This window comes from Camelus dromedarius, chromosome 4 (assembly GCF_036321535.1).
Source record: "Camelus dromedarius isolate mCamDro1 chromosome 4, mCamDro1.pat, whole genome shotgun sequence".
Lineage (NCBI taxonomy): Eukaryota > Metazoa > Chordata > Mammalia > Artiodactyla > Camelidae > Camelus > Camelus dromedarius.
Window position 1 is genome coordinate 91,852,084 of NC_087439.1, and position 27,917 is coordinate 91,880,000.

General features: G+C 56.5%; 4 protein-coding genes across 10 annotated transcripts in view; all 4 read left to right on the forward strand.

The window, feature by feature from the left end:
- The first annotated feature begins 233 nt into the window (after positions 1-233).
- On the forward strand, positions 234-5,397 carry PRSS56 (serine protease 56). The gene is made up of 13 exons (XM_031452413.2): positions 234-333; positions 980-1,090; positions 1,489-1,542; positions 1,657-1,846; positions 2,189-2,288; positions 2,377-2,536; positions 2,776-2,918; positions 3,163-3,325; positions 3,513-3,689; positions 3,775-3,939; positions 4,019-4,081; positions 4,456-4,562; positions 4,941-5,397. Exons 1-13 carry the CDS (start codon positions 234-236, stop codon positions 5,229-5,231), a joined length of 1,824 nt encoding a protein of 607 aa, XP_031308273.2. The 3' UTR covers positions 5,232-5,397.
- A 692-nt stretch (positions 5,398-6,089) lies between these two features.
- Positions 6,090-13,101, forward strand: CHRND (cholinergic receptor nicotinic delta subunit). Of its 4 annotated transcripts, XM_031452414.2 has the most exons (12): positions 6,090-6,141; positions 6,379-6,524; positions 6,931-6,975; positions 7,494-7,603; positions 7,777-7,932; positions 8,152-8,261; positions 8,965-9,165; positions 10,241-10,352; positions 10,442-10,556; positions 11,318-11,522; positions 11,612-11,730; positions 12,434-13,101. In XM_031452414.2, exons 1-12 carry the CDS (start codon positions 6,090-6,092, stop codon positions 12,614-12,616), a joined length of 1,554 nt encoding a protein of 517 aa, XP_031308274.2. In that variant the 3' UTR covers positions 12,617-13,101. The 4 variants fall into 4 exon arrangements, with proteins under 4 accessions (XP_031308274.2, XP_064341502.1, XP_064341503.1 ...); XM_064485432.1 differs by lacking the exon at positions 6,931-6,975 and having other exon boundaries at positions 12,434-12,616; XM_064485433.1 differs by lacking the exons at positions 6,090-6,141; positions 6,379-6,524; positions 6,931-6,975 and having other exon boundaries at positions 7,522-7,571; positions 12,434-12,616.
- A 4,052-nt stretch (positions 13,102-17,153) lies between these two features.
- Positions 17,154-22,783, forward strand: CHRNG (cholinergic receptor nicotinic gamma subunit). The gene is made up of 12 exons (XM_010999003.3): positions 17,154-17,242; positions 17,438-17,577; positions 17,799-17,843; positions 18,009-18,118; positions 18,755-18,910; positions 19,687-19,784; positions 20,098-20,298; positions 20,475-20,589; positions 20,794-20,908; positions 21,623-21,839; positions 22,051-22,181; positions 22,464-22,783. The coding sequence occupies exons 1-12, from the start codon at positions 17,188-17,190 to the stop codon at positions 22,635-22,637; spliced, it is 1,557 nt and encodes a 518-aa protein (XP_010997305.2). The 5' UTR covers positions 17,154-17,187; the 3' UTR covers positions 22,638-22,783.
- A 1,354-nt stretch (positions 22,784-24,137) lies between these two features.
- The window catches only part of EIF4E2 (eukaryotic translation initiation factor 4E family member 2), a 28,790-nt gene continuing 25,010 nt past the window's right edge, over positions 24,138-27,917 (forward strand). For 3 of the 4 annotated variants that reach the window (XM_031452417.2, XM_031452418.2, XM_031452416.2), the window contains exon 1: positions 24,138-24,236. In XM_031452417.2, coding sequence (XP_031308277.1) covers positions 24,217-24,236 — 20 coding nt within the window. In that variant the 5' untranslated portion in view covers positions 24,138-24,216. Of the gene's footprint in view, positions 24,237-24,567; positions 24,719-27,917 lie in introns of those variants that run through there. The other variant, XM_010999004.3, reaches the window with a different exon arrangement.

Here is a 27,917-nt window from a genome sequence, read left to right on the forward strand (position 1 = left end):
CCCAAGCCCCATTTCCCCTGTGGGCTCCTGGGAGTTAAGGGCCAGGTGAGGGACTGACCAAGGGAAGCGGGTGATTTTGATGTAAGAGAATAGAGTCAGATGATCTGAGGGACAAGAACTCAGTGCCCAGGGGCAGAAAGGCAGTGGGAGACAGGCACCAAAGGATAAGCGCCTGGCGGGTGGACCCCGAGGGGGAAAGAACCCGGGGTCGCTTGCTCCGGCTCCTGGTCACCATGCTGCTGGCTGTGCTGCTGCTGCTGCTGCCCCTCCCAGACCCATGGTCTGCACATGGGCACCCACTGTACATGCGCCTGCCCCCCAGCACCCTGCAAGGTGAGCCCAGGCTGGTCTAAGGGAGCGGCTGAGGTGGGAGGAGCAAAGAGGAAGTGGGTTCTGGGCAGGGGAACATGAGTTTGCCCCCTTCCCCCAAGGCCTCTTCTGCCTACCCTACTGGGAGAAGGATCCCTGGCTGAGACACAGGTGGGAGAGGAAAGGGGAGGACAAGGCGGGAAGGGGAAGGGGAGTGCACTGCAAAAAGGTGTGCTTTCCAGGAGGTTCTGGGGTTAGCAGGGAGGAAGGGGCCCAGGGCAGCATCCCCTTGGTTATCTAGGCCCCAAGGTGGACGACTGGACCATGGTTTCGTTGTGTCAATAAGCCTTGGGTTCTGTGATGTCTGTACCTTTGGAGTGCTGTTTTCCCTTCAAGGTTTTAAGGAAAGGCCCTTTCCACAGATTCCAGCCCAGCTCAGTTGAATTACAGAGATATTTTGGGCTGAGAATCTGGGACCATCTGCTCTGAGTGCTGGGGCCTGGAGCCCTGGGGCTCTCTGTCGCCCCCTCTCCCATTATGTCCCAGTGCTTCTGGAGCCCAACCTGCTTCCCCACTGGGCCTCCCAAAGTGGGGCTCCAGGCTGGGGCAAGGAGGACAAGCCTGGAGCTCTTCCCCAGCAGTGCATGACTTGCTCCCCATGTCCCAGCAGCTCTGTCAGCCCAGGGGACAAAAGTGTTGCAGGCGGCCCAGAGGAGCGCCCAGTGGGCTGTAAATCAGGTGGTGATGGAGATCCAGCACAGACTGCATGAGTGCTGGGGTTGTGCCAACCACACCATCCCATGCCCTGGTGAGCTTGCACTGACTACCCTGGGTCCGTTCTCCTGTCCACCCCTTCCCTTCCCTTTAGACTTGACCCCTTCTTGGGGACAGAGACTGGGTGGGGCTGAAACCAAGACAATGCTCATGAAGGTCTCTCCAAGTGGAAAGGGCACCCCAGGCTTGGACACTGTGTGTGCAAAGGCAGGAGGGCAGGAATAGTCTGGGCTCATTTGGCGAGCAGTGAGTTTATGGCTGCTGAAATAGATCCTGACTGCTAGGGGGCAGGGTCACAGAGGAGGGGTGCAGGGGTCGGGGAGGAGGGAGAAGACTCAGGCCCAGGCTGGGATGGAGGAAGGGTGGGAGGGTGGCCACGAGGCTCAAAGATCTGTTTCTCAGCAGCACCTGGGCGTCCCAGGCCTCAAGCCCCCCTCCTCCAGGATCCACCTGAGGCAGGTGAGGCTAAAAAGGCTCCAGGGGTCAGGGCTGAGAGCAAGGTGGACCCTGGAGGGGTCTCTATGGTGAGGTCGACCAGGATTTGTTCCTCCTGACGCCGCTTGGCCTTTCTAGGGCCGTGTGGCGAGAGGCACCCGGGCACTGTCAACGTGACGCGGGCCCACGGCCGCATTGTGGGGGGAAGCGCGGCGCCGCCTGGGGCCTGGCCCTGGCTGGTGAGGCTGCAACTCGGCGGGCAGCCTCTGTGCGGCGGCGTCCTGGTGGCTGCGTCCTGGGTGCTCACGGCGGCGCACTGCTTCGCGGGGTACGTCCAGCCTCAGGCCCCTGCCCAGCCGAGATCCCCAACACCGGGTCCAACTCTTCCGGGGTCGTCGGAAGGGCGCCAAGCGTGAGGGCCGGTCTCTGCTGCCCCCTAGCGGTGACTGTCCCTTGCCCGCCTCAAGGCGTCCTCGCCTCCCAGCCTCGGATCTCCGATGACTTATAGTCCGAGGATTCGACCCACTCGGGGCCAGCTCTCCCTGTCCCCAGGTGGAGAAGCACCCCGGCGTGCGGACTCGCTGGGTAATGCCCGTGGGCAGGGGGCAGGGTCTCTAAGGGACCTCGCTGCTTCCTTGTCCAGCGTTATCTCCCGCCGCTCGCCCCACAGCGCCCCAAACGAGCTTCTGTGGACGGTGACGCTGGCCGAGGGGCCCCGGGGGGAGCAAGCGGAAGAGGTGCCGGTAAACCGCATCTTGCCCCACCCCAAGGTGAGAGGGCAGCCCCTAGGCCCTCAGAGTTCGGAACAGCACCCCCACCCCACGCCTCGTTGACACTGCGCCGCCACCCCCTCCCCAGTTTGACCCTCGGACCTTTCACAACGACCTGGCCCTGGTGCAGCTGTGGACTCCGGTGAGCCCGGCAGGGGCGGCGCGCCCGGTGTGCCTGCCCCAGGAGCCCCAGGAGCCTCCCGCAGGCACTTCCTGTGCCATCGCGGGATGGGGTGCTCTCTTCGAAGGTACTGGCGGGGCAGGGCCTGGGTAAGCCGCACCTGCGTGTGCATGGGAAGAATGGGGACTGGGGTTATGGAATTTCGGAAGGTCGGGGCGTAAGGATTCTGACCAATGCCCAGCTGCCTTCGCAAAATGCTGCCCATCTCGCATGGGAGGAATCAAGGAGGGCAGCAGGAAGGGGGAAAACCCTTGAAGCAGGACCCCTGCCCTTCAGGCCTGAGCCCCTTCCACTACTTCCCTGTAGACGGGCCCGAGGCTGAGGCGGTAAGGGAGGCCCGTGTGCCCCTGCTCAGCGCAGACACCTGTAGAAGGGCCCTGGGACCGGGGCTGCGCCCCAGCAGCATGCTCTGTGCTGGCTACCTGGCCGGGGGCATCGACTCATGCCAGGTATGAGCCTCGATTGATGGGAGGACTCTGGGTGGGGCGCTCCCCAGGGAAGGAACAGCCGTATTTCCTTCTAGAATCAGGCTGTCACTCAACTTCTCTGAGCCTCTATGTCATTTGCTAAAATGGGTACAAGAATGGTAGCCCCAGTAGAGCTCAGAGCTGCTTTCCCGGCCAGGTCTAAGGCTGTCGTTGGGGTGGAGGGGTGTCAATGCAATGGCCTCTCTCTTGGCTCGGGTCCTCACAGGGTGATTCTGGAGGCCCCCTGACCTGTTCTGAGCCTGGCGCCCGCCCCAGGGAGGTCCTGTACGGAGTCACCTCCTGGGGGGATGGATGCGGGGAGCCAGGGAAGCCCGGGGTCTATACCCGTGTGGCTGTGTTCAAGGACTGGCTTCAGGATCAAATGAGCGGTGAGCGCCCCGTTCCTATTCCCTCCTCCCCACAGTGTCCCGCTAACAGCCCTGAACAAGCCCGTTTCCACCCCACCCTCCCTCAGCCTCCTGAGCCAGGAAAGCCTGTCTCCCTCCAGCGGAGGATTTGGGGGGCTAGGGTCCAAGGCCGGGGGGTGGGGTAAGCTAGCCCGTACTGCCCCCGCAGCGGCCCCCTTCAGCCGCGAGCCCAGCTGCAGGGAGCTTCTGGCTTGGGATCCGTCTGGAGAGCCTCTGGCAGATGCCGCCCCTCCCTGCGCCTTCTACGCCCACTTGTGCCCGGGGCCCGTGGGCGCCTGTACGCGTCTCGCGCAAGAGCAGTGCCTGCAGCGCCGGCGGCGATGTGGTCAGTCCTGTTCCCGGGACTGGGCCGGGGGCCTAAGGGCCTGGCCCACATCTGACTACCACTGGGACCCCTGTCCCGCCTGCAGAGCTGCGCTCGCTGGCACACACCCTACTGGAGCTGCTGCGGGGCGCCCAGGAGCTGTTCGGCCCGCGCCCGGGGATGCGGCGCCTGGCCCCGTCCGTAGCTCGTCCCGCTCTGTCTCTCCGGGATCCTCCCAGGCACCCGTCCCGCGAGCAGCGGCTGCACCCAGGTACCCCAAGCCCTCGCAGCACAGCCCCGGACCCACCCCGCCGCGGCCGAGGCGTTCCCTTAGCTCTGCGTTTCCGCAGGATCGCGGGCTGCAGGCACTCGGTTCCCGAAGAGGAGATCAGAGCAGCAAGGCGAAGCGGACGGTAATGTCGCCCCCTGCCGGCGATCGCCAGTGGAGCGGGTCAAGGGCTGGCCGAGGCCCTGAGGATTCTCCCAGGGTCTGCGCTGGGAAGCAGTTTCACCCCTTCTGGCAATGGGGAAATCGCTCTCCCTTTTTTTCCCCCAGCAGCAGCGCAGATGATTCTTTAGGGGAACTTGTGACTTTGGGCCATCATCAGTAGCAACAGAGATGCTGGGCCTTGTGTTATTATTTAAACTTTCCAAGTCTTGGCTGCTCCTCAGCTGCCCCATCTAGAGCATAAGTCTGCCCACTGGGAGGTGCCCAAAGGTACTGATGGGAATACCACCCCCATCTCCACGCTTGCGTTTATTCCCGCGGCTTCTCCCCTTCCTGCAGGCTGCCCTGGGCTGGAGCCCCTGCGGCAGAAATTGGCCACCCTCCAGGGCACCCATGCCTGGATCCTGCAGGTCCCCTCAGAGCACCTGGCCATGGACTTTCACGAGGTGGGTAGCCCGCCTTCCCAGACTCCTTCACAGTGGCCTCAGAAGGCTAACCTGGGTCAGCCCTGATGGGTAGTGGCACAGGAGAGGCACCCTCCCCAGCAGGAGGGAGGACCTTCCCCCAGCAGCTTGGGGTGAAGGTGGGACGGGGGTTCTGAGGGGAGGGGGAGGGAAGCTGTGTGAGCTGAGTGCTGGGTGGGTGTGAAGATGTGAGGGAAGGTGTGAGCAGAGGGCTTGTGGGGGTGTCCCAGTGAGCAGGAAGTGTGCAGGATTAGGGGGAAGGGGAAGGAGAAAGGATGGGTTTGAGTGAGAATTTCTGAGGGCCAAGAGAGAGACCAAGAGTATGGTTGTTGGCCCCTGAGCTGCCTCCTCCTTCTACAGGTCCTGGCAGATCTGGGCTCCAAGACACTGACTGGGCTCTTCCGAGCCTGGGTTCGGGCAGGCTTGGGTGGCCGACACGTGGGCTTTGGCGGCCTGGTGGGCCTGGAGCCAGCCACATTGGCTCGAAGCCTTCCCCGGTTGCTGGTGCAGGCCCTGCAGGCCTTCCGCTTGGCAGCCCTGGCGGAGGCAGAGCCTGAAGGACCCCAGATGGGTTCAAGGCAGGGCCGAGGGCTGGGGAGGAAGGAGCATCATCCACTCAGCCCTCGGGTTCCCCCAGCCAGATGGCCGTGAGCCATGTTTCTCCCCTAGGCCCTGGTCAGGACCTGCTGCTCCCAGGGCCTGGGAGGGTTCAGGAATTATGATGACAAACTGTCACTGCCAGAGTTGGGTGGGGGTCGGGGAGGTGGGAGAAGGGTCCTGGGCCCTACGTGTCTTCCCAGATGTGCCATCAGAAAATTACAGCTGCTTTAATAAACATTATTTATGATCTACAGATACAACTCCAGAGCTTACTTAGCATTGAATTTCTTTCTTTTTTTTTCCCCAGTGGGAGAGGTAATTAAGTTTGTTTGTTTATTTATTTAATGTGGGTTGAACTCAGGACCTCTTGCATGCTAAGCACACACTCTACCACTGAGCTATACCCTCCCACTGAGTTTCCTTAGGATGGACATTGGACCTCTGGGGGTACGGCCCAGCCCCTAGAAGCAGTTGGTGGAGGTCACAAAGACACTGGCTGGGGGCTGCAAAGCCCCCCACCTCAGCATACCTGTCTACCTCCCAAGAAAGGGCAGTGGCGGACCTGCCTATCACCACTTCGCTATCCATGGCTGATCAGTGCTGCCCCCAATGTTCAGCGTTGCACGCAGCCTCAGCCCTCATTGCTAGCTGTAGGGACTCCCAGCCTGGGATCTTTGTCTCATGTCTTTGGGCTCCTGCCCGGCTGGCCAGTCCCTGTCCCCACCCCCTCATCACCTGTCCCAGTTTCTCTTCCCTGCAGCAGAGCCTAGAGGTGTCAGATTGCGTTTCCGGCTGCCTCTTCCCTTTGTACCCTCCCCCCATCCTGCACCTGTCCCCTCTGTCACCCACCCACATTCCCTAGTCCTGCTGATAGGAGGGGCAGACCCAAGACCCAGTCAGAGGAGAAGGATGGAGGGGCCTGTGTTAACACTGGGACTGCTGGCTGCCCTGATGGTGTGTGGTAAGATTGGCCATCACCCCTCCCTGAAGGGTCCCTCAGGTTGCCTACCCGGGTCCCCACAGCATGGTCCCCTCCCACCCACTCCTACCTGATGCTCCCTCTTCCAGCATCAGACCCACCTCCCCACTCTCACTGCAATTTCTCCCTGGAGGGGCCAACCTCCAGGGCCCAGCTCCATCGCCCAGCTGGACCTCAGGGCAGCATCCTTCCTGGGCCCCTGTCCCCAACCCTCCCCAGGCAGCTGGGGCCTGAACGAGGAGGAACGACTGATCCGGCACCTGTTTGAGGAGAAGGGGTACAACAAGGAGCTGAGGCCTGTGGCACAGAAAGAGGAGAGCGTGGAGGTCTCCCTGGCCCTCACCCTCTCCAACCTCATCTCCCTGGTGAGAGGCCCCTCCTGGCTGGGCTAGGGAAGCGCGACAGGGACAGCTTCCTGGAGGCCTGGCTGTCTCCTGGCTTGGGAAGCCCAAGGCCCCAGCCCCACTTCTGGTAGCTCCTCTCCCCTGGAAACACACTCGGGCTGTCTCCATGCCCTGGGCTGCCTGCAGGCCTCAGGCTGATGCCCCTTCCCCTTCCCCTCCAGCTTCAGCTCTTGGGGAGCCCCCATATTGCACCCAAGACACACTTTAGAGGCCATGTGCCCTCCCTGCTCCCTGGTCTGCTCATCCACTCCTGACTGCTGGGGGCAGGCCAACACCATGGTTTCCCCATCACTTGGGTGGCAGCAGGGAGGAGGTGCCTGGTGAATGTGTGCAGGACCCTCGGGACAGTCGTCCTATTTGATTACAGAAAGAAGTTGAAGAGACCCTCACCACTAACGTGTGGATTGAGCACGTAAGGAGAACACCCCACTTAGAGCCGAAGGGTGAGGGTGCAGGGCTCAGGTTCCCTTCTGCTGGCTTCTGCTTGGGGATCCCCAGCCTGTGTCAGACACTGTTCTCCAGGAGGGACTGACTTGCCTATAGAGAAACCCTAGGCCCGGCTGCCCTTCCCACCAGCTAGTGCAGCCATAAGCCCAGATTGATTAGGCTTGTAGATTAGGATTCTTCATCTAGGAGAAAATTGTCACAGTGTCTTGATTTTACAGAAGACACTGTCTACCACCTACCAGAAGCTCATAATACAGATGTAAGTCTTCTATGTCCACAGTGAAAACAGTGCTTCCAAGTTGTACAGTGTACAACCTACACAGTTGTACACGACAGACCTGAGTCCTCACTCTGTGCCCACCTCCCCCAAACCTCTTCTGTCACAGCCCCAGACCCCACAGTCTTCCCTCAGGGAAGTAGGGGGAGTGGGGGGAGCCTGGACAACAGCAGAGCCCGCTGCCAACATTCCTTCTGGGCTTCCAGGGCTGGACAGACAGCCGGCTGGAGTGGAATGCTGAAAAATTTGGGAACATCAGCGTCCTGCGCCTGCCCCCTGACATGGTGTGGCTCCCAGAAATTGTGCTGGAGAACAAGTTGAGCCGCCGCCCTCCCTGGCCTCCCCTCCATCACTATGTCTCCCTTCCTTAAGTGTCTTGAGCCTCCCCCTCAGCCTCAAGAGTCTGACTGCCCTCCCTCCTCTGCCGCCCCCAACCCTGCCAGTTCCGAGCTGGCTAGCGCTCACTGCGACCTCTGTCCCTGTCCCCAGCAATGACGGCTCCTTCCAGATTTCCTACTCCTGCAACGTGCTCATCTACTCCTCCGGCTACGTGTACTGGCTGCCACCCGCCATCTTCCACTCTTCTTGTCCCATCTCCGTCACCTACTTCCCTTTCGACTGGCAGAACTGCTCCCTCAAGTTCAGGTGCACCCACTTCTCCAGCCACCCCTCACCCCAGGGCACCCTGCCAGGGCCTTACGGAGGTGAATGAAGCACCCTCAGGCGGAGACCTCTGCTCTGTCCTGATTAGAGCTCCCCATCCCTGCAGTGGCCCCTGCCACCGTGAACCTCCTGCACTAGCTTGCCCTGCTCAGTGGCCCAGTCAGTGGCTGAGGACCACTCTCTGTCCACTGCCCTCCCCAGTTCACTCAAGTACACGGCCAAGGAGATCACCCTGAGCCTGAAGCAGGATGAAGAGGACGGCCACCACTACCCCATGGAGTGGATCATCATCGACCCCGAGGGCTTCACAGGTCCTGGGAACAGCAGCTGTGGGTGGGCAGGCCCTTCAGATACAGTCACACCAACACCCCTGTCCCCCGGAGATGCATGTTATGCTTTGGGTACATACACCTGGGACATAGACACACAGGTAAACAGACCTTCCGGGTCTGGGCAGGGTCCCTGGGGATGCATGTGGCCAACAGATGAGGGGGTGGTTAGTCTTCCTGTCCCCAGAGAGCCCAGGGGATGGTGGGGGCTTTGGCTGCCATCCTGATGGTGTGTTTGTTGCCCCTTCCCAAAGACCCCCATCCCCTTTCTGGGACTAAGCCCAGTCTTCTATGGGGCCCCACTGCTTGCCTCTCTCTGTCAGAGGAGACCCACATCACCAGGACGGGAGTTCCTACGCTCACTGCCTTGTTATCCCCAAGACTCCTTTGAATCACATATGCCCTCAGCTTCTATTTTTCCCAAGGAGAAAACAAAAGAGTCAGCCCTCGAGGAAAACATCCCCTCTGTAGATTGAAACTTCCTTTCCAACCCCCCGGGAAAGACACCCACAAACAGACCAAGAACCCTCCTCTGTGCCTCCCCCCCTCCCCTTAGGGCCCCGCAGACAGGCCTCGCTGCGCCTCTGGGCCCTCTCACTACCCCCAGCCTCTCGTCCTGCCCTGAGGCCCCCACCTTGGTCCCCTTGCCCAGCCTGACCCCAACGCATCCATATGCCACCCTCAGAGAACGGGGAGTGGGAAATAGTGCACCGGCCGGCCAGGATCAACGTGGACCCCAGTGCCCCGCTGGACAGTCCCAGCCGCCAGGACGTCACCTTCTACCTCATCATCCGCCGCAAGCCCCTCTTCTACGTCATCAACATCCTGGTGCCCTGTGTGCTCATCTCCTTCATGATCAACCTAGTCTTCTACCTGCCGGCTGACTGTGAGCCTTAGAGCCCTCCCCTCCCCGAGGCACCTGTGCATCGCCGCCCCTGCTTTGCCCCTCACTTCCTCCTGGGAGCCACTTGGAGATCACTGCTCCTGGAGCTCCCTGCTCAGGATCCAGGCATGAGGGACATGTGGCCTGTCAGTGGGAGGGCTCTGTGCCCATGTCTGATATTCCCCACGTGAACAGGATCCCTGGGGGTTCCATCCCTCTTGGACCCCACTTCTGCCTCTCAGGATGGGCTTTCCAAGGACACTAGGGAGAACCACTGCAGTGTTCCTCTGTCAGGGCAGAGGTCGGGTCTTTGTGGTCACCACTGTGTGGCTGTGGGCCTGGCTGTTGAGCCAATGGGTGGATAACAGGGTCTCTAGGAAGCCAGGGCATGGGGCGTGCACTCTATACTCACCTGGTTCTAGAAAGGCACATGTCATTTGTAGTCACTTGGCTCCAGAATACTTACTATGAGCAGGGCACAGTGAGTTCCAGAGACAGATGTGACCCAGCCCCTGACCCTGGCAGACAGAATAGAAAGTACAGGACTAGGAGTGCCGCCTGGCAGCAGTGGGATGGGAGCTGGAGCCAGGCTGGGAGGCGCATTGCAGACAGAGAAGGGGCGCTGGGGCGGGGCGTAGGGAGTGCTGGGCTGGGGTCTTTGAAGGAAGTGCTGCGAGTAGGACTGTTTGTTACCTGGGTGCCATGAGGATGCCCTGGGGCTTTCTGTGTGGAGGAGGGACACATGCAGATCTGTGATTCAGGAGGGCTGGGTGACAGGGGATTGGCTAACAATGGTAGCGGGTGTTCCTTGAGCTCTAACCCCATGCCAGGCAGAGTCTGAGTGTTTAGTGCATGTTCTCTCACCTTGTTCTCACAACATGTAACAGTTGAGAAAACTGAGGCACAGAGAGGTTAGGCTTTTTGCCCAAGGTCACTCAGCAGTAAGTGGCAGAGTGGGATTTGAGACCAGGATGGTAATCAGGGCACCATGAATAGCATTGTTAATAGTAGTGCAGGGGCCACAGTGGGACCCTCCCGGCTCGGGGCCAGAGGTCACAGCTAAGTCCGGGCTCTCCAGGTGGCGAGAAGACATCAATGGCCATCTCTGTGCTCCTGGCCCAGTCTGTCTTCCTGCTGCTCATCTCCAAGCGGCTGCCAGCCACATCCAAGGCCATCCCCCTCATTGGCAAGTGAGTGACTTACCCCGCCCAGCTTGCCCCGCCACTCTTCACTGCACAGAGCCCCGGGCAGGGGCTCCAGGCTGTGCGTGTGCCCACAGGTTCCTGCTCTTTGGCATGGTTCTGGTGACGATGGTCGTGGTGATCTGTGTCATCGTGCTCAACATCCACTTCCGCACACCCAGCACCCACGTGCTGTCTGAGGGGGTCAAGAAGGTGAGGGCTCTCAGTAGCCAAAAGCTGGGGACTGTCCACGTGCCCCTCTGCAGGGGAAGCCATGGCTACACCCACACGAGGAGCGCAACTCAGTGGCAAAAGCCCCACCGCAGGGACCCTGGGTGGAATGTTACCTAAAGAACACAGGCTTCCTGTGAGAGATTTCCTTTCTATGAAGTTCAAGGACAAGCAGAACCAATCTTTAGTGATAGGAATCGGGATGGTGGTTCCCTCTGGGGTGGGTAGGAATTAATGGGGTCACAAGGCATGAGGGAACACTTCTGAGCTGAAGGTCGATATCTTACCTGAGAGGTGTGTACGCGGCTGAACACATCTGTGAAATTGAACCTAGCTACATGCTTAAGATTTGTTGATTCTAATGTGAGTTTGTTACACCTCAATTCAAAGGAAGGTGAGAACTGTGGGGGCGGGGTGCCCAGGATGGGGACTGTCCTTGCCTCTCAGCCTCTGCAGCCACCTGGTTCTTCTGGGACAGCTGAAGTAGTTTAGCAATTTTTCCATCTTAGCTCAGCATTTGGGGTATTTTTCTTACTTCTTTGTTTTTCATATATAATTCATTTTCAACAAATGAGTTCTCTATGCTGTGAGTAATGAGGGAGTGTCCATCAGTAGGGCATCAGGGGAATAATGACCAGCGTCAGACTTGGGAGCATTTTGTGGCAGCCAGGAACAGAGTCACAGATGTTTGGATGTGTGAAGGTGACCCATGTTTGTAAAATGTGACCCCTGACCTGCCACAGCTCTTCCTGGAGACCCTGCCGGAGGTCCTGCACATGTCCCGCCCCGCGGAGGATGGGCCCAGTCCCGGGGCCCTGGTCCGGAGGAGTAGTTCCCTGGGCTACATCTCTAAGGCAGAGGAATACTTCTCGCTCAAGTCTCGAAGTGATCTCATGTTTGAGAAGCAGTCAGAGCGACATGGGCTGGCCCGGCGCCTCACCACCGCACGTGGGTCCCTAACAGCTTAGAGTTTGGCTGATCTATGGGAGGTGGGATGAGGGTAGCCCTCATGCCCACCTCTGGTCTGATGTCCACAGGCCGGCCCCCAGCAGGCTCTGAGCAGGCCCAGCAGGAGCTCTTCAGTGAGCTGAAGCCAGCTGTGGATGGGGCCAATTTTATCGTCAATCACATGAGGGACCAGAACAATTACAACGAGGTGAGTAGCAACAGGGTTGCTGTGTACAGGTGTTCAAGTAGTGCACTGATCAAGCATATCCTATCTTAAGGGGGCACAGTTCTCCTCAGAGATACCTACCAACTTAGATGAAGGCGCTTACAGTGGGTACAGATTCTAGGCCCCTCAGGGAGGGGGAGCCCCTGCCTAGAACCCCATAGCAGCACACGGGGCCAGACACACGCTCAGGTATACACATAGGCACACAGCTCCCTGCTGTTGGCGCCACACTCTGGACCTCCCTTAGGGTCCCTTCTTTCTCCCAGCTGCCAATCATTTTCTGTCCCTGCTCAACTCCAAGCTGTTAGTCCAGACAAAACCAGACAGTTAAAAGGCAGCATTTTATGGTTGTTCAATATTATACAGCTTTAAAAAAATTCTTTCTTGAGAAAGGGGCACCTTTTTCCAGTTCGTATATAAGTTAGGGGTAGCACTGAGTGGCTGGGAGGGAGGCTGTGGCCCTGCTCTCGATCTCCTGGACAGACAAAGACCAGCCCTGCCTGTGGCTGGAAGGGGACCTGGGTCCTTGCTGGGGACATGCCAGCACATCTCATCTGCTGCAAGCCTGAGGCAGCCCCCACAGATACGCTAAGGCCGTGCCTCTGTCACCTGGCCCCAGCTTGGGGCATGAGTCTGTGGCTTGAAGGCCCGCCCTACTCCACTGTCTCTGTCACCCTTCCCCCAGGAAAAGGACTGCTGGAACCGAGTGGCCCGCACAGTGGACCGACTCTGCCTGTTTGTGGTGACACCCATCATGGTGGTGGGCACAGCCTGGATCTTCCTTCAGGGCGCCTACAATCAGCCTCCACCTCAGCCTTTCCCTGGGGACCCTTTCTCCTACCGCGAGCAGGACAAGCGCTTCATCTAGAGTGGGCCTGTCCTGCCCCACCTGGCGCAGCAGCCAGGACAGCTCCATGGCGGGGAAAGGGTGGGGGTGGGCCTGAAAGGGATGGGCCTGCAGGGGGTGGGGGTGGGGCAGGTAGCTGTGTGGACAGGGGGGTCTGAGAGACAAGCTCTTCCTGGGGAGGCCAACTCCCGGCCATGAGACTTGAGTCCAGTTGGTCCTGCAAAGCTGGGGCAGAGATGATCTGGGCTTTCCTGAGCTCCAGGAAGTGAAGGAGAAGCCCCACTTCTCAACAGTGGTTCTTTTGCAAATACAGCCAGGAGTCACTCCAGAAGGTATGAGAGTGGATGTTGACTGGTGGTGGGGCAGGATGACGTCAGGGGAGGCAGGAGGCTGGTTCAGGGACCAGGGAGGATGCCACTCAGGATGGCCTTTTGGGACCCCTCTGTGACACGTCAGAAAAACAGGCATCTTCTTGCCTCCCCTTCCCCCCAGGTCAGGGTAGAGCAGATGGGTCCCTGTGCCTTAACTTGCCGGCTCCTCCAGCCACCTCCTCCTGCCAACCCCTTAGCCTTGGGCTTCTGAGGCCCAACTGGAGGCAAGGTTGGGGATGCTTCTCTCTCCAGCCCACTAGGGAAGGAGCTTTTTGGCAGGTGTGGGAGCACCAGGATTGCAGAAGGGCCTTCCCCAACCCTTTCTTTCTGCCTTGGCCACTCTGTCTGGGCCCCTCAGAAGCAGAGGACCGTGGTGGAAGGGTCAAGTTCAGCATCCACAGAGGCCAGAGGTCAACCTGTCAACTTCAGGTCACGTACTATCCTAAAGCCCCAGAATACAGCCATCCCCCCAAGATTGCTCCTTCTTGGGCACCTATTCCTCCTCCCCAAAGTAGGATTGCCAGATAAGACTTGGGATATATGTATACCGAAAAATAATTCATCGTCTATCTGAAACCCAAATTTAACTGGGAATCCTGTATTTTAATTTGCTAAATCTGGCAACTTCACCCCAAAGGGCCAAGTGCTGAGGCTACAGGAGCTGGGGGATGTGGCTCTGTGTGGCAGCCCACCTCCAAAACGGCCCCAGTGATCCCTACCGCCTGGTATTCATATCCTTGTGTAGTGCCTCCCACATGGTACCAGGACTACTCTGTGTGACCAACAGAATGAGGCAGAAGTGGTTGTGTGAAACTTCCAAGTCTAGGTCATGAGAGACATTGTAGCCCTCCCCCCACCCCTGCTGTTACTCCCTCATTCACTCTCAGTTGGCTGACAGAGGAAGCTGGTTGGCACAACGAGCAGCCTGTGGAGAAGCCCACATGGCAAGGAACTGAGGCCTCCTGCCAACAGACATGTAACTGACCTTGGAAGTGGATCCTTCAGCTGCAGTGGAGCCTTCAGATGAGATCACAGCCCCATGAAAATCTCTGTGCTAGAACCACCCAGCTAAACTGCTCCTGGATTTCTGACCCTCAGAAACTATGTGAGATAATAAACGTTTCTTGTTTTAAGAGACAAAGTTTCGGGTAGTTAGTTACACTAGCAGTGTGGCCTTGGGGGAACCACTCCTCATCTCCCAGCTTCAGTTTTCTCATCTGCAAAGCATATGTAAGTCTGGCTCAGGAAACGTTCTGAAGATCAGATTTGCTAGTAGGAGTAAAGGTAGTTACACGTGTCCTGCAAATTTTAGCAGCGGTGGTTTATCTCATATCTCATCTGTGAGCCTCAGTCACTGAGGATAGGCCTCTGGGGCCAGGATCAAGCCTGGCTCAGTGAGTGAAGGGGGACTGGAGCAGGTTAGAGAACGCAATTCTTTATCTCCTTGATGTGCAGGCGTGAGGTCCCACAGCTCAACCCGTCTCCCGCAGAGGGAGTCAGTGACCTCATGAGCTCAGGTATACAGAAGACCGACTTTTTAGTCTTTCCATGGAACTAAAGCAAAGACTAGCCATTTAAAACCACAACTGACCTTACTTCCGCTTTCCAATATGAACTTTCCAAAAACTCAAGGTACAAATCTTTAATTTTTTCCCTCTGAATAGGAAAACTAGCTTGGACTTACACCCTTCAGATGAGCAGGCAGTCCGGGTCTTCCCTGGAATTGGCCACCAACTCCAGGAGGTCCCTGTCTCACACACACAAACGAGAGGGCTGACATCCGAGCCCACAACCACTGTCATTGCTCCTCTCTGCCACACGGTGGCACTGTTGGCAGCAGGTCTTATACAGTCCACCCGCCAGGCTCTGTGGTGTCTGGCTCCTCTAGGGTGGCTATAAACCTTCCAGGGAAGACAATCCCCAAATGCCACATCCGACCAAGGGTACCTTTTGTGCAGGTTCCCAGGGTCACAGTGGGTCCCCCGAGAGCACCCACTCCCCCAGCACTCCAGCACCAGGGCGTTGTCAGGGTGCTGTCAGGACTGGTCCACATGGTGATATGGGAACTTGTCTCCTTCCCTCCCCAGAAAGTTACACCCACAGGGCCAGCTTCTTGTGAAGCCAGAGGGTGTCCATGCAGACTCCCCAGGCCAGCAGGGCTACCCACACTCTTTCAAAGGGTGATGAATCCATCAAGAATACACTGGCTGCAGACAGTCCAAAGGAACAGACAATCCAAAGTCCGGTGGTGTAAGCAAATAAGGTTTCCTGTTTCTCACATAATAAGAATTGTGAGGCAGTGGCTGGTGCAAAACTATTAGGGACCTGGGTTCTGTGCTCTCTGCCCAGCCCTCCCTCCAGAGCATGTTGGCTTTGTCCTCAAACTTGTTGTCACAGCTCCACACTTCACATAATGTTCAAGGCAGGAAAGGAGCCAGCCATTTCTGACCTCTTTATCAGGAGGCAAAAGCTGAACCCCTCAGCCAACTTTGGCAAACACCGCATTGGCCAGGATGCGATCACACGGACACCCCATCTGCACGGGAGCCCAGGAAAGGAGCATTTCACTTTTCCAGCCCCTGGAGTAGAAGGTGGCAAAGTTGTCAGACAGTGAAGACAACACGAGATTTTCTCTTTATGGGTCCCCTATCTCCCCACATAACCCTCCACGGCAGAAACTGCCACTCCTCAGAGATGCCTTGTCCTCCTGAGAACACTGAGGATACCTCTCAGAGCAGAGATGGGGAGAAAATGGGAGTTACAATCTGCATACATAGGGAGGTGGCACAAGTCCCAACAGAATGAAGTCATGCTCCATAGTATCCTTTTTCCCTCCCAGATGCTTGTAGGAAAAGGAAAGGAGAAGGTCAGAAAGGTCGGGCATCACCGATGGCCTATGCCTGGGGCAGCAGAGCCAGGCAGGGACTAGGTGGGCCATTTTGTAGCTGAAGCCGGCAATGATCTTTGGCAAAGTGTGGTCCTGGAGCAGAGTAAAGAGGAGGAGACATATTGCTCTGCAAAACAGGAGAGGGAATTGAGTCTGGGGTTACCAGAGGGCAAAGTGGGGAGAAGGAGCCGTTGGCTTTGTGAACTCCAGGGAAAGTGGACTACACACCCAGATGTGTGGTGAGAACAGAGCTTGAGGGAAGTGAGCGGCACTGTCAAGGAAAACTGAGTGTGGGGCTCAGAGCGACTAAATGCAAGGACTGAAGCAGATGATCAGGGAAGGCAGGGGCCACCATCACCGTATCTCCAACCCCAAAGTCCTGGGGAGGACAGGAGGGACTTCTGGCCCTGCTTGCAGGGGGCTGGGGTCTGAGCCAGCCTCACTCGGATCTCCACCACAGGGCACTGGGCTGTCTTCCAGTTTACTGACATGCATTGAAATGCCGCAGACATCATTCACTTGAGAGGAGGGCGACATGAAATGGTGCTTTCTCTCCAGCCCTCAGAGGCCGCCACCACCCTGTCCCCCAGGATGCTGAGGGGTGGGCTGTCCTATTCCCAAGAGCCTTGAGTTCCAGATCTTCCTTAGCCCTCCTTCCTTTAAAGCTTACCAGGCCTGAGCCCCATGCCTCAGAGACTTGGGGGACCCTGACCTGGCGCCCTCATTTGCATTAAGGTGTCATCGCTTGGGGGACCTAGTGTCTCTCCCACCCCTAGTGCCTGACCCTCCAGTGTCTGGGCCTAGTGAAGAGATCCATGAAGATGTCAGGCTGGTGGGACCAGTTTGGGATCCTCAACCAGGTAATGGAGAAGCTCAGGTACAAAACATGCTTAACCAACAGCCTTCACACCTCCCCAAATCCCAACCCGCTGGATGGAGTGAGAGGAGGGCGCCTGGGTCAAGGCCCTTCCTCAGTACTCTGTCTTCTCCCACACCCATCTGTCGCTGGCTGCGTCCTCAGCCTCCAGCTGGAACATGGATGGAGGATGGGGACAGCTGAGCCTGAGAGTGGGGATGGAGGCTGGACTGTCTCTGTTGGGGCAGATGGGGCCCCTCTGTCCCTCCGCAGCCTGGGTAACCTGAGCCCGGCATTGTGTCCATCCTGAAACAGCTGACTGTGCTGTGGGCAGACAGCTGGCGGGGCTGGGCTGGCCTGGCTGGGCTGGCTGGGGTGGGAGTGTGGGCTGTTACATGAGACTCAGAGTCTGCATCTCCCTACTCCAGACCTAAGGAGCTGCAGTCCCACCCCTGTCGCTGCAGAGAGCTGTGGCACCATGCATGGGGGCCAGAGCCCGCTGCTCCTCCTACCACTGCTGGCTGTCTACCTGGGTGTGGACTCAGGGGGTCTGGGTCCCGAAGAGCCCAGGAGCAGGGGTCCAAGGCCTCAGGGTTCGGAGGGTCTAGAGGGCTACTGGAGCCTTTCCCCACCCTAGCTCCCTGCTTCTCCAGGTCACACCCTTCCATGGCCTCCCCCTCCTTTTGTCCCAAAACCCCCGTAGCCAGGCTTACCACTGTCTGTTGCAGGAGCCCAGGGCCGGAACCAGGAGGAGCGTCTGCTCAGGGACCTGATGCACAACTACAACCCCCACCTGAGGCCCGCTGAGCGCGATTCAGACATAGTCAACGTCAGCCTGAAGCTCACGCTCACCAACCTCATCTCCCTGGTGAGCACAGGCCTGAGGACAGTGGGGAAGGGCGTGCCAGCGCACCTTGCCCCCGGGACCACTGGGGAGAGGAAGGGGCTGGCTCCGGCAGCCCAAGCAGAGAGGGCCTACACTGGAGAGGCTGGGAGCTGGAAAACTCCCATGGGGGCTGGGGTCTTATAGGGACTAACATCCTGGGAGGGACAGGGATAGGGGCTGAGCCCTCTGTTCTGCATCCCTAGAATGAGCGAGAGGAGGCCCTCACCACCAACGTCTGGATAGAAATGGTAAGAAGTCACCCTGCCACCTTCTATCCCCTGCCCCATAGGGCCCTAAGATCCTTAGAGCTGCCTGTTTCCTTCCCATCCCGTCCCTGCCTCTTCTGTCCCCCTGGGACGGGCTCCTGTTCCTGGGGGTGGGGTGCAGCAGAGAGCAAACCCCTCCCCCTGCAGCAGTGGTGTGACTACCGCCTGCGCTGGGACCCACGAGACTACGAGGGCCTGTGGGTGCTGAGGGTGCCGTCCACCATGGTGTGGCGGCCGGATGTCGTGCTGGAGAACAAGTGAGGAGGGGGTGCGGGCAGGGGTTGGGGGACAAAAGGACACAAGGGCGGGGCACAGCAGGACAAGGGGGCTCTGGGAGAAAGAGATGGGTGAGCAGAGGGTGCAGACCGGGGACCCTGCGGAGACTGGGGGGTACTGATGGAGCGGGTGCTGAGGGGAGGGCCCAGGGCCAGCGGACCTGATTCCAGACCTGGCTCCATCAGCTCTAGGCTGGGCTGCCTGGGTGGGCCACTCCCCCTCTACCATGGGGACAAGGACACATCACTCCCACAAAAGTCGCCTGTCAGGATTCCACAGGACAGGCACGGAAAGGGCTGTGCTCTGGCACTTTGTGAGAGCTCAACCAATGTAAGGGGCTGTTATGACCATTATCAAAGAGAGTCAGGGAAAGCAGCAGTGATTACGACGTGGGGCCAAAAGAGCCTGGTGGGGTGAGTGTGGCAGGGAGGGGGCTAGATGGAGGTCACAGTGCCTGAGGCTAGGTGGGGACCAGGCAGGGGTGTGGCAGGCTGGGAAGGATTGGTGTCCCCAGGCCCATCCATGCAGGGCAGAGGGCTGGTCTGGGTGCAGGTCTCAGCCGAGCAGGGGCTGTCGGGGTTGTGAGCCCCTAGCCCCATGGCCTGGCCTGTGCGCAGCGTGGACGGCGTGTTCGAGGTGGCGCTCTACTGCAATGTGCTCGTGTCTCCCGATGGCTGCGTCTACTGGCTGCCGCCCGCCATCTTCCGCTCCTCCTGTCCCGTCTCCGTCACCTACTTCCCCTTCGACTGGCAGAACTGCTCCCTCATCTTCCAGTGAGGCAACTGATTGGGGTGGGGATTTAGGAAGTCTCTCAAAGAGGGGCCCTGGCCAGGGCGGCGACAGGGGGCTTTCAGCCAGGGCTGGCTCCACCTCCCTGGGGCCACTGTGTCCATCTCAGGCCCAGAGACCTGAAGATGCCCATGTCCCTCCCTGCTAAGAGCCCTCACTCATCCTCCTTCACTGCCTCAGTTTCCCTGCCCATGCCCCGAGGAGAGACATAAAAGACTGGTGGGCAGCAAGAAGGCATACACACACCCAAGACACACATGCACAACTAGACCGCTACACCCTACAGCCCCAGGGAGAGGCGGACGCTGTCTCAGTTTCCTCATCCGTTAGTGGGGGAAGGGGGTCACGGTGACAGTTTCCCTATATTTCAGAAGAGCAGTGATTTTTCACAGCAAACTGGCAGGGAGACCCGCCTCAGTAAACAGACCTGAGAGGCACAGGCTGTTTCCTTTGTTCTTAGCGTGGGCCCCTCCTGCCCTGGGAGGGAGGAACATGGGGTGGCCCTGGGCTCTTGACATCAGGGGATCACACTGAGCTGCAGCCTCCTGGCCCTTCAACTTCAATTCCCCCAGATCCCAAACAGCCCAGCTCCCAGCCCCTGCCGTATCTTGCTGTCAGGGTTTTGTGGAGAACTCAGAAATTCTTGGCTGCACTTTTTGAGGCAAAACTGCCCACAGTTGCCCTCAGGTGACCTGTATGGGACCTCATGGGTGGGTCTACACACCTTTAAATTTAGCCTCTTTTTCTCCCCATCTCCCAGGTCCCAGACCTACAGCACCAGTGAGATCAATTTGCAGCTGAGCCAGGAAGATGGTCAGACCATAGAGTGGATTTTCATTGACCCCGAAGCCTTCACAGGTAACATCCACCCAAGGCTCCTGCTGGATCTGGCTGTGGGGCAGGGGCAGACCAAGATGCCCCCTCCCACAGAACTCAAGATGAAAATCATAGTAAACCATAAAATATGTATATTTAAGGGCCCAGCAATGCTCTGATTTTCCCCATGATAATGACTCAGTTCTGGCAGGAGGGGATCATTCTCCCTTACTCCTTCTGTTCCTCAATGGTGCTCTTTTGGGCATGTGCTGGTTGCCCTGTAGCTGGGTCACCCGGGGTTGCAGGGATCTGCCTGCCAGCACTCCCCAGGCCCACTCCAGCCTGCTGCCTGCAGAAAATGGGGAGTGGGCCATCCGGCACCGGCCAGCCAAGATGCTGCTGGATGAGGTGGCACCAGCAGAGGAGGCAGGCCACCAGAAGGTCGTCTTCTACCTGCTCATCCAGCGCAAGCCCCTCTTCTATGTCATTAACATCATCGCGCCCTGTGTGCTCATCTCCTCCGTGGCCATCCTCATCTACTTCCTTCCTGCCAAGGGTACCTAGTGCCTGTGGGAGTGGGGGCATGGCCTTGGCCAGCGGCACGGGGGGTAGCTGGAAGGGCAGAATGGCACCATGACCCAGGCCCAGGGACACTGGGCTCCTTGTGGGAAGGGGCGTGCCCCGCAGTGGGGAAGCTGAGATCTACTCTGAGGGTCTCTTGGTCATGGGCAGCGGGTGGCCAGAAGTGTACCGTCGCCATCAACGTGCTTCTGGCCCAGACTGTCTTCCTCTTCCTTGTGGCCAAAAAGGTGCCCGAGACCTCCCAGGCAGTGCCACTCATCAGCAAGTAAGGCCAGTCCTCATGCCTGCTACCTACCCCTCCCCTCCCTTCTCAGGAACGCAGGGTATAGCCCTCCTGCCAACTCCCAACCCCCGCCATCCTCAATGCCAGCCCCTCACCCTAAGGGATCTAGGGGACTCTGCCACTAGGGGTGGGGGTGGTATCTGGGGATGGAGTGCTGAAGGGCTCCTGCCTACCCAACCCCGGCAGGTACCTGACCTTCCTCCTGGTGGTGACCATCCTCATTGTTGTGAATGCTGTGGTTGTGCTCAACGTGTCTTTGCGGTCCCCACACACACACTCCATGGCCCGAGGGGTTCGCAAGGCAAGCCACCCTCTCCCTACCCATCCCAGCCCCCACCTCCCATTCCAGCATCCTCCTGCCCAGTCCACTCACACGCCCCTTTCTCTGCACTCCTGTCTCTGGGCATATTCCTCACCCAACATGTCCAGCAGCAAACCTGCCTTGTGTGTATCTTGAAGCATGTGCCCAAATGGATTAATAATAATATCGAGTGCTTACTATGTGGCAGGCAGATTATACATACTAATTTATTTAATCTTCATAAAACCCCTATGAAGTGGGTATTATATCATCTTCATTCTACAAATGAGGAAACTGAGGCACAGAGAGGTTAGGTAGCTTACCTGAGGTGGCATGGCTAGAAAGTGGAGGTGGCAGGATTCTGCCCAGGCAGTCTGGCTCCAGTGCCTACATGACTGCCTGCAGCAGTCAGCTGGGATCCTTGTTACAAATAGATTCCTGGGCCAGAATACAGGGGTGGGGCCCAGGAACTCGTTTGTAACAAGTTCCCTGATGATTCTGATGTGCACGAAAGTTTGGGGGCCCAGGCTGGGTTTCTGGCACAGAACAGGCAAGCTGTACCAGGGCCAGCCACTGCCCCTAACATGTTGTCTCCGGGCCCCCAGTGCATGAGCCCCTCGTGACAACCATCACCTTCTGCTCCAAAGCCCAGCCTGGCTGCCCAAACATCCAGGTCTGCTGGCCACTAAGCCACCCACAACATCTCCTCTCCAGGTGTTCCTGCGGCTCTTGCCCCAGCTGCTGCAGATGCAGGTTCGCCCACTGGCCCCAGCAGCTGTGCAGGATGCCCGGTCCCGGCTACAGAATGGCTCCTCCCTGGGGTGGTCAATCACGGCTGGGGAGGAAGTGGCCCTCTGCCTGCCTCGCAGTGAACTCCTCTTCCGGCAGCGCCAGCGCAATGGGCTGGTGAGGGCAGCGCTGGAGAAGCTAGGTGAGGCAGGGCCGTGGACACTGCAGGCGCCCCTCCCCAGGGAATCCAGACAGGAAGGGCTGTCTGTTGGCCAAGGTGCCAGGCACAGCAGATGAGTGTTGGGCAAATGTCCAGGTTGAGGAGAGAGGGACTGGGGTCCCTAAGGAGAGGCCACTCTCTCTACTGTTTCTTCTCTATTCTATTCCCAAACCTTACCCCGTCTCCTCAACAGAGAAAGGCCCGGAGTCAGGGCAGAGCCAGCTGTGTGGCAGCTTGAAGGAGGCCGCTCCGGCCATCCAGGCCTGTGTGGAAGCCTGCAACCTCATTGCCCGTGCCCGGCACCAGCAGAGTCACTTTGACAGTGTAAGCCAGTCCGGGGGTGGGGTGGGGGGTTGAGAACCTGATGAGAAACTTGGACCTGAGATGGGGGCAGGATGAGTGAGATGGCCATGGTAGGGCAATTGATGGAAAAAGCAGAATTGGGAATGGGGCCAGGAGACCATGGAAGAAGCCGGGTTGATGCCTGGAAGTAGGTGAAAAGGATGGGGAAATGAAGAATGGAGGTCCACCAGATGATCAAGGATGGTATAGCGGCCCAGCTTCCTGTCACCGCTGGTCATCTCATACCCTGCCTCTCGCCCTCAGGGAAACGAGGAATGGTTTCTGGTGGGCCGAGTGCTGGACAGAGTTTGCTTCCTGGCCATGCTCTCACTCTTTGTCTGTGGCACTGCTGGCATCTTCCTCATGGCCCATTACAACCGCGTGCCTGCCCTGCCATTCCCAGGAGACCCCCGCTCCTACCTGCCCTCATCAGACTGAGCCAGCCAATTGCTGCTAGCCACGTGCAGTCTTACCAGCTTTGTTGTGCTGCTGAAGTTATGAGTATGCTCTTTGGGAAGCACACTTCAGGGACATGTGAGCCAACGGCCCTGAGAAAAGCTGAGGAAATAAACAGACACAGCTGGAGTTCTGGAGGGGCTGGGGATGGGATGTGGGCAGAGTGTGCTAGTGGGATCGGCATCCATGTGGCACTAGCTTGCTAGTCCTGGAACTCCCCTCACTTCAGTAAAGTGTTATCAATTCCCATCATTTCTGAAGTTCTGAGGACTCTGTTTTATATCATATCCCCAACTGGGCAAGGTCCTATCACTCTAGGCCTGGGCCTCCCTTCCCTTTTACAAGTTCCCTGCAGGCTCCTGAAGGAGGGAAGTCAAGAGAGAAATGAAGAGTAGCAGCCAATGCTCTCTCAAAAGAAGGGCAGCAGCCCATTCCAGCTGGCATATGCCTGCTTTCTGGGTGCTGTAAACACCTAATAATGACACGCACCAGTGACCTTTTCATTTATAGGCATTTTTTGTCATTGATCACCAAACAGTTCATTAATTTTATTATCTTTTCTTCATTGTTAAGAGAAGAGATCTTCACAGCATCATGGATAAGCAAGTCACTATTCCCCTATGTTTAGGATAGGCAAATTGGGGCCCAGAGTAAGAGAGGCTTCCCAGAACAATGGTAGCTAAATAAAAGTGTCTGGTATAGAAGTCTCAACTCTGACCCAATCTTAGACACTAAGAAAGTACAGGGTTGCTGGCTTTGGGGATCAATAACCAGCAGGTTCATCTCATTTACTCCGGGGTGGGGGGAAGGCGGCGCAGGCACCGCTGTGTATTTGGAGCAAAGGCTTAGATCCAGGAGGTAATTTGTTGATGGTGGGACCATCTCTTGTTCCTGAAAGCCTCTTGCTAGCTTTGTCACCCAGAGTGAGTCTCTCAACCATTCTGACTGCCTCAGAGGGCGGAGATTAGTTCTGTAGCTCCTGGCACGAGTAAGCAAAGATTAACAATAGCTACCACTTATCGAAGGTTACGGTGTCTAGCGCCTGACACTGATTATGTCGTTCAATCCACACGGCCATCTGAAGAGGCGCGTACTATAGTACAGTATTGCCAGAACCAAAGAAGGACCTAACCTCGCGGAGGTTAGGAGAGAATCCAGGATCTTGTAGCCCCACTGGCGGTGGAGTCGGGATGTGTACCATGCCGTGAATCCAGAGCCTGCGCCGTCAGCGACTCAGCGCTGCCTCTTTCTCCGAGCCCGCCGCGGGAGGGGGTCAGGATGCGCTCCCTGGGGAGGGCGGTTGGGCGGACAGGGAGGCGGCAGACAGGGACAGGGATTGGAATTGGAATAAAGCTGAGGCCCTCAGCCGGCGAAGGAGCTAAAGCCGAGCGCGTCGGCGAAGCCGCCCAGATTTGGTGTCCCGGGATACCCGTTCCCTACCGGGGCAGCGCGCCGACGTTCCGCTGCGTCCCGCACAACCGGAAGTGGCCGGACCCTAGGCGGAGGGACCGGAGGAGCGGAAGTCACTCCGTGAGGCAGTGGCTACGGCGGCAGCGAGAGGATGAACAACAAGTTCGACGCGTGAGTGGCTCGTGGCCGGTCCCCCGGGGCCCCTTCCCCCAACCGTTCCCCGCGCCCGCCCCCGCCAGGACGGCCGGCGGCGCAAATTGTGCTGCACCGGCTTCCCTCCCGGGCTCGGGCTACGGGCCGGCCTGGGCGGCTGGCGGGGAGGAGGGAGTTGGGGAGGTGGGATGCAGGGGGTCTCTGGGACCCCAGGGTCGTGAGGACCGAGGACGAAGTGGGGGCTCGGGGGAGAGAAGGTGGCCGTACCTCCCGGAAGGAGATTTTCCGACGCCCCGCCCGGGCGGGTGCGGGTTGCCAGTGGCGTGGAGGGGCGGAGACCTCGGCGGTTTGGGTGTTTCCGCAGCCTGGCCGCCTCTGAATCCAGCTCTCCTCACAGACTCTGGCCTAGGCAGCTCACCTCTCTTCTCTGTCTCAGTTTTCTCATCTGCAAAGTGGGGACTGTAACAGTTCGTGTCGTACGGTTGCGAAGATGCAATGAGGTAATGTGGCTGCCGCGCTCAGCGCTGTGGCTGCTCAGTTACGGAATTCTCATCGTCTTCCTGAGACTCCTTCCTACTTCCTTTCTCCTCCCCCTCCTTTTCCCCTCTTCCAACACACTCTCCAAGAGATGCTCAGTATCTTGCCCAAGTTTCTTGTTACTGTCCCCTTCTGCGATTCTGTATGTACCCTGATTTCTAGTTACAGCATCTATTTGGAGATGCAGAATGGAAATGCTAAGTGTTTGCGTATTTCCCTCCAGCGATTGTATCTGAAGGTAGATTATGTTCTTAGCTTTCACCTAGTAGTCCAGTAAATCTGTCTTCTGAAGACCTAGATTTCCAGTCGCAGACCCACCCACCAGTTAATAGTTATTTGATAGCAGAAAAGTTACCCAGTCTCTGAGCCACTGTTACCCAAACCCAATTAATGGCTAAGGCCCTGCTGCCACACTGGTGTGATAAGGATCAAATCATGTTCAACAGTGCTTAAAGGTACTTTGTAAATTGATAAATAGTGAGATATAAATGTAAAATAGAATTACTTTTAGTTTAGGTTGTGACCCACTGTTTCTGATGGGAAATTGGGGCTTTTCCTGTACAGTGAGTGCTGGTGTGCAAATTCAGAAGTCCTGGATTCTGACACTCCAGACAGCTCCTCAGGAATGTTTCCTGGTTGCTGAGAGGGCTTTACTAGTTGAAAAAAATCTTTGGGAGAGCGCTTCTGCGGCCTGCTGCATAGCTGAGCCATCCCTATACTAACGCCACCCCACCCCCCATCATCATAAGCCCTGCAACTCTTAGCTCCAGATCTAAGTCCAGCCTCTGGAGTTTTCTGCCAGCCTTACACCCCTTCTCCACTGAATTGAAGAAATAAAAATTTCATCTTAAGAAGGCATTTTATGGGCTCTCTGGCCCAGTCCCAACCAAATCATTGGGAGGCCTGGAGTAAGCTAATTTAAGAACGGCAATAATGGCTTCCACAGGCATTTTGGTATTTTTCATATATTATTTATACTTCTAACAAGCCTGTAAAGGGGATCTTGTTACCTCCTTTTAGAAATGAGGAAAATGAGACTCTGAGATTAAATAACTTGCCCACAACAACAAGAATGGCCATATGGTGGGATTCAAACCCAGGTTTGTTATTTAATGTTTGTTCAAGCACATCTTGACAAAAACTAACCTGGGTCATTTTTAATTAGTTCTAATTATTAACTATTTATTATACTGAGCCAGATTTTTTTAAACATGTCTTCTAACTAGGAAAAAAACAAAGCTGGCTTTCATTTGAAATTAACAATTGGAGACAGCACTCCCCCCAGTTTTGTTTTTGTTGTTTTTGTTTTTCATTCAAAAAAAGTATGCAGTTTTTAGACCACTGCTGCATATTCAGCCTCTGCACTCTTCACCACATGGCTCCTAAGGATGTGTTCCAGTTTGCCAGAGTTCTAAAAGTTCAGTGCCTGGAGTTCAGTACTGTAGTCTAATCTGATGGGCTCAGATTTAAGGGGATCTCTAGTCTCCTTTTCTGTGTGGTTTTCTGTGAATGTAACCTAATTGCTACCCCCACCCACCCAAGTCAAGTCTTTAGCTCCCAGTGCCATTGATCCTGTTCAGATATAAAACCTTAAGATGCTTTCACTGTACTGTAGTCCCTACATATTGAGCTTGGTTTTCAAATCTAGATGCCATACTTGACTTTGTCCTTATTCTCTCTCTGTTAGCTTTTGGCCCATTCTTAACTATTGTCTGAACCACTTATTTGTCACTCATCCTGCTGTGCCTTGTATTGCTTTGATTTTAGAGATCCATTCATTAAACGTGTTTGTTTTCTGCCACTGCCTGATGCTGAACATGTAAAGATGAATTATACCAAGTTCCTACCTACAATGTATTATCTAGTCAGGAAGTATGAGGACATACCTGGGCAGAAGCTTGGTGATGTAATTAGGTGCCACAGTCTGGACAGCCTCAGGTGCTAATTGCCTGCCTGAGTCTATGGAGCACTGATTTTTCTGTAGATTATATCTTTGCTCAAATCCAGCTTCAGGCTGGGAGGAGTAGCCTCTGAAATATAGGATGCAGATGACTTGCCTTAAGTGTAGGCTCAGAGAGCAGAGTGGTTGGTTAGCTCCACCCTCAAGAAATAACAGCATCAGATGAATGTCCATTAGGGTTTCCATTTACTATCTTAGAAGGAAGTCGGGAGGTGTGGTCCAGGAATCACAGTAGCGTTGTTTATTCTCTGACATGAATATTTTTGTTATTCTTTTTCTGTTTCCTAGCAGTGATTAGCAGCAAGAGCACTAAAAAAGGAACTTACATGCTTTTCTTGGGACTAGCAGAACGTGAGATGCTGGGATGACTGTGCCCCTCTTCAACCAACATCGAAGGGAACAGACCCTGAAGGATATAGTGGGGGATTGGGAGCTGAGGAGAGAGATGGTTTGAGTCCTTGGGGTATGCCCTAAAGAAGAGAATTAGGAGCTGTCTTGGGTCCAAGCAATAGAAAAACTCATGAGATGTTCGTAATCAGGAAACAAGAAACTAGTCATGACAGTATAGCTGGGACAAATACAAACATTTATATGGGAGTGTTCAGAAGAGGGGATCCCGACTCAGCTTAGAGAGAGATTAGGAAATATTTTCAAGAAGAGAACGTGGCCCTTAGTCTGAGTCCTAAAGGACAGGTTAAGTAGGGGAAGAGGGGCTCTCTGAGGAGAGCATGTGATGAACGCAACAGAGGGGTGAGGTTGAGGACTGCAAGTAGGTTGATACCACCGAAGGGAAAGGAGTCTGTTGTACCATGCTGAGGCCTGACTCTGGCATTCTGTAGTATCTGATACAGTATGCTTATAAATGTAGTGGGGCTTACATGCTAGTCAGGCACCTCTTGAAAAGGAAACCACACCACCTCAAATTTAATAAAGGGAAAGGAGTAGTGTAAGTACCGTTAAGTCTCCCAGAGGTCCAGGAAGGCTGAACTAAGCCAATGCGATATCAGCATCACAAACAAAACCATTGTCCTCTCCACTCTGTTCATCTGCTCCATTCTCTTTGCCCCTCCTGGCTTCCTTTGCTCCTCCTGGCTTCCTTTGCTTTTGCTTAATGTCTTTATTCCCTCATGGCTTTTCTTGTATGAAACTTGTACAGCTGACCACCCCAGCTCCTGAATCTGTGTCATCTTTCATCTCCTGGA

What these genes read in the sequence shown, in the direction of transcription:
- PRSS56 (XM_031452413.2), top strand. Translation starts at nt 234, where the DNA reads ATGCTGCTGGCTGTGCTGCTGCTGCTGCTGCCCCTCCCAGACCCATGG. An exon ending in ACTGCATGAGTGCTGGGGTT is followed by an intron (nt 1,091 to 1,488) that starts GTGCCAACCACA and finishes GTTTCTCAGCAG; the next exon opens with CACCTGGGCGTCCCAGGCCT. An exon ending in TGGCCATGGACTTTCACGAG is followed by an intron (nt 4,563 to 4,940) that starts GTGGGTAGCCCG and finishes CTCCTTCTACAG; the next exon opens with GTCCTGGCAGATCTGGGCTC.
- CHRND (XM_031452414.2), top strand. Translation starts at nt 6,090, where the DNA reads ATGGAGGGGCCTGTGTTAACACTGGGACTGCTGGCTGCCCTGATGGTG. An exon ending in GCCATCCCCCTCATTGGCAA is followed by an intron (nt 10,353 to 10,441) that starts GTGAGTGACTTA and finishes GTGTGCCCACAG; the next exon opens with GTTCCTGCTCTTTGGCATGG. An exon ending in TGTCTGAGGGGGTCAAGAAG is followed by an intron (nt 10,557 to 11,317) that starts GTGAGGGCTCTC and finishes GACCTGCCACAG; the next exon opens with CTCTTCCTGGAGACCCTGCC.
- CHRNG (XM_010999003.3), top strand. Translation starts at nt 17,188, where the DNA reads ATGCATGGGGGCCAGAGCCCGCTGCTCCTCCTACCACTGCTGGCTGTC. An exon ending in AACTGCTCCCTCATCTTCCA is followed by an intron (nt 18,911 to 19,686) that starts GTGAGGCAACTG and finishes CCCATCTCCCAG; the next exon opens with GTCCCAGACCTACAGCACCA. An exon ending in TGGCCCGAGGGGTTCGCAAG is followed by an intron (nt 20,909 to 21,622) that starts GCAAGCCACCCT and finishes TCTCCTCTCCAG; the next exon opens with GTGTTCCTGCGGCTCTTGCC.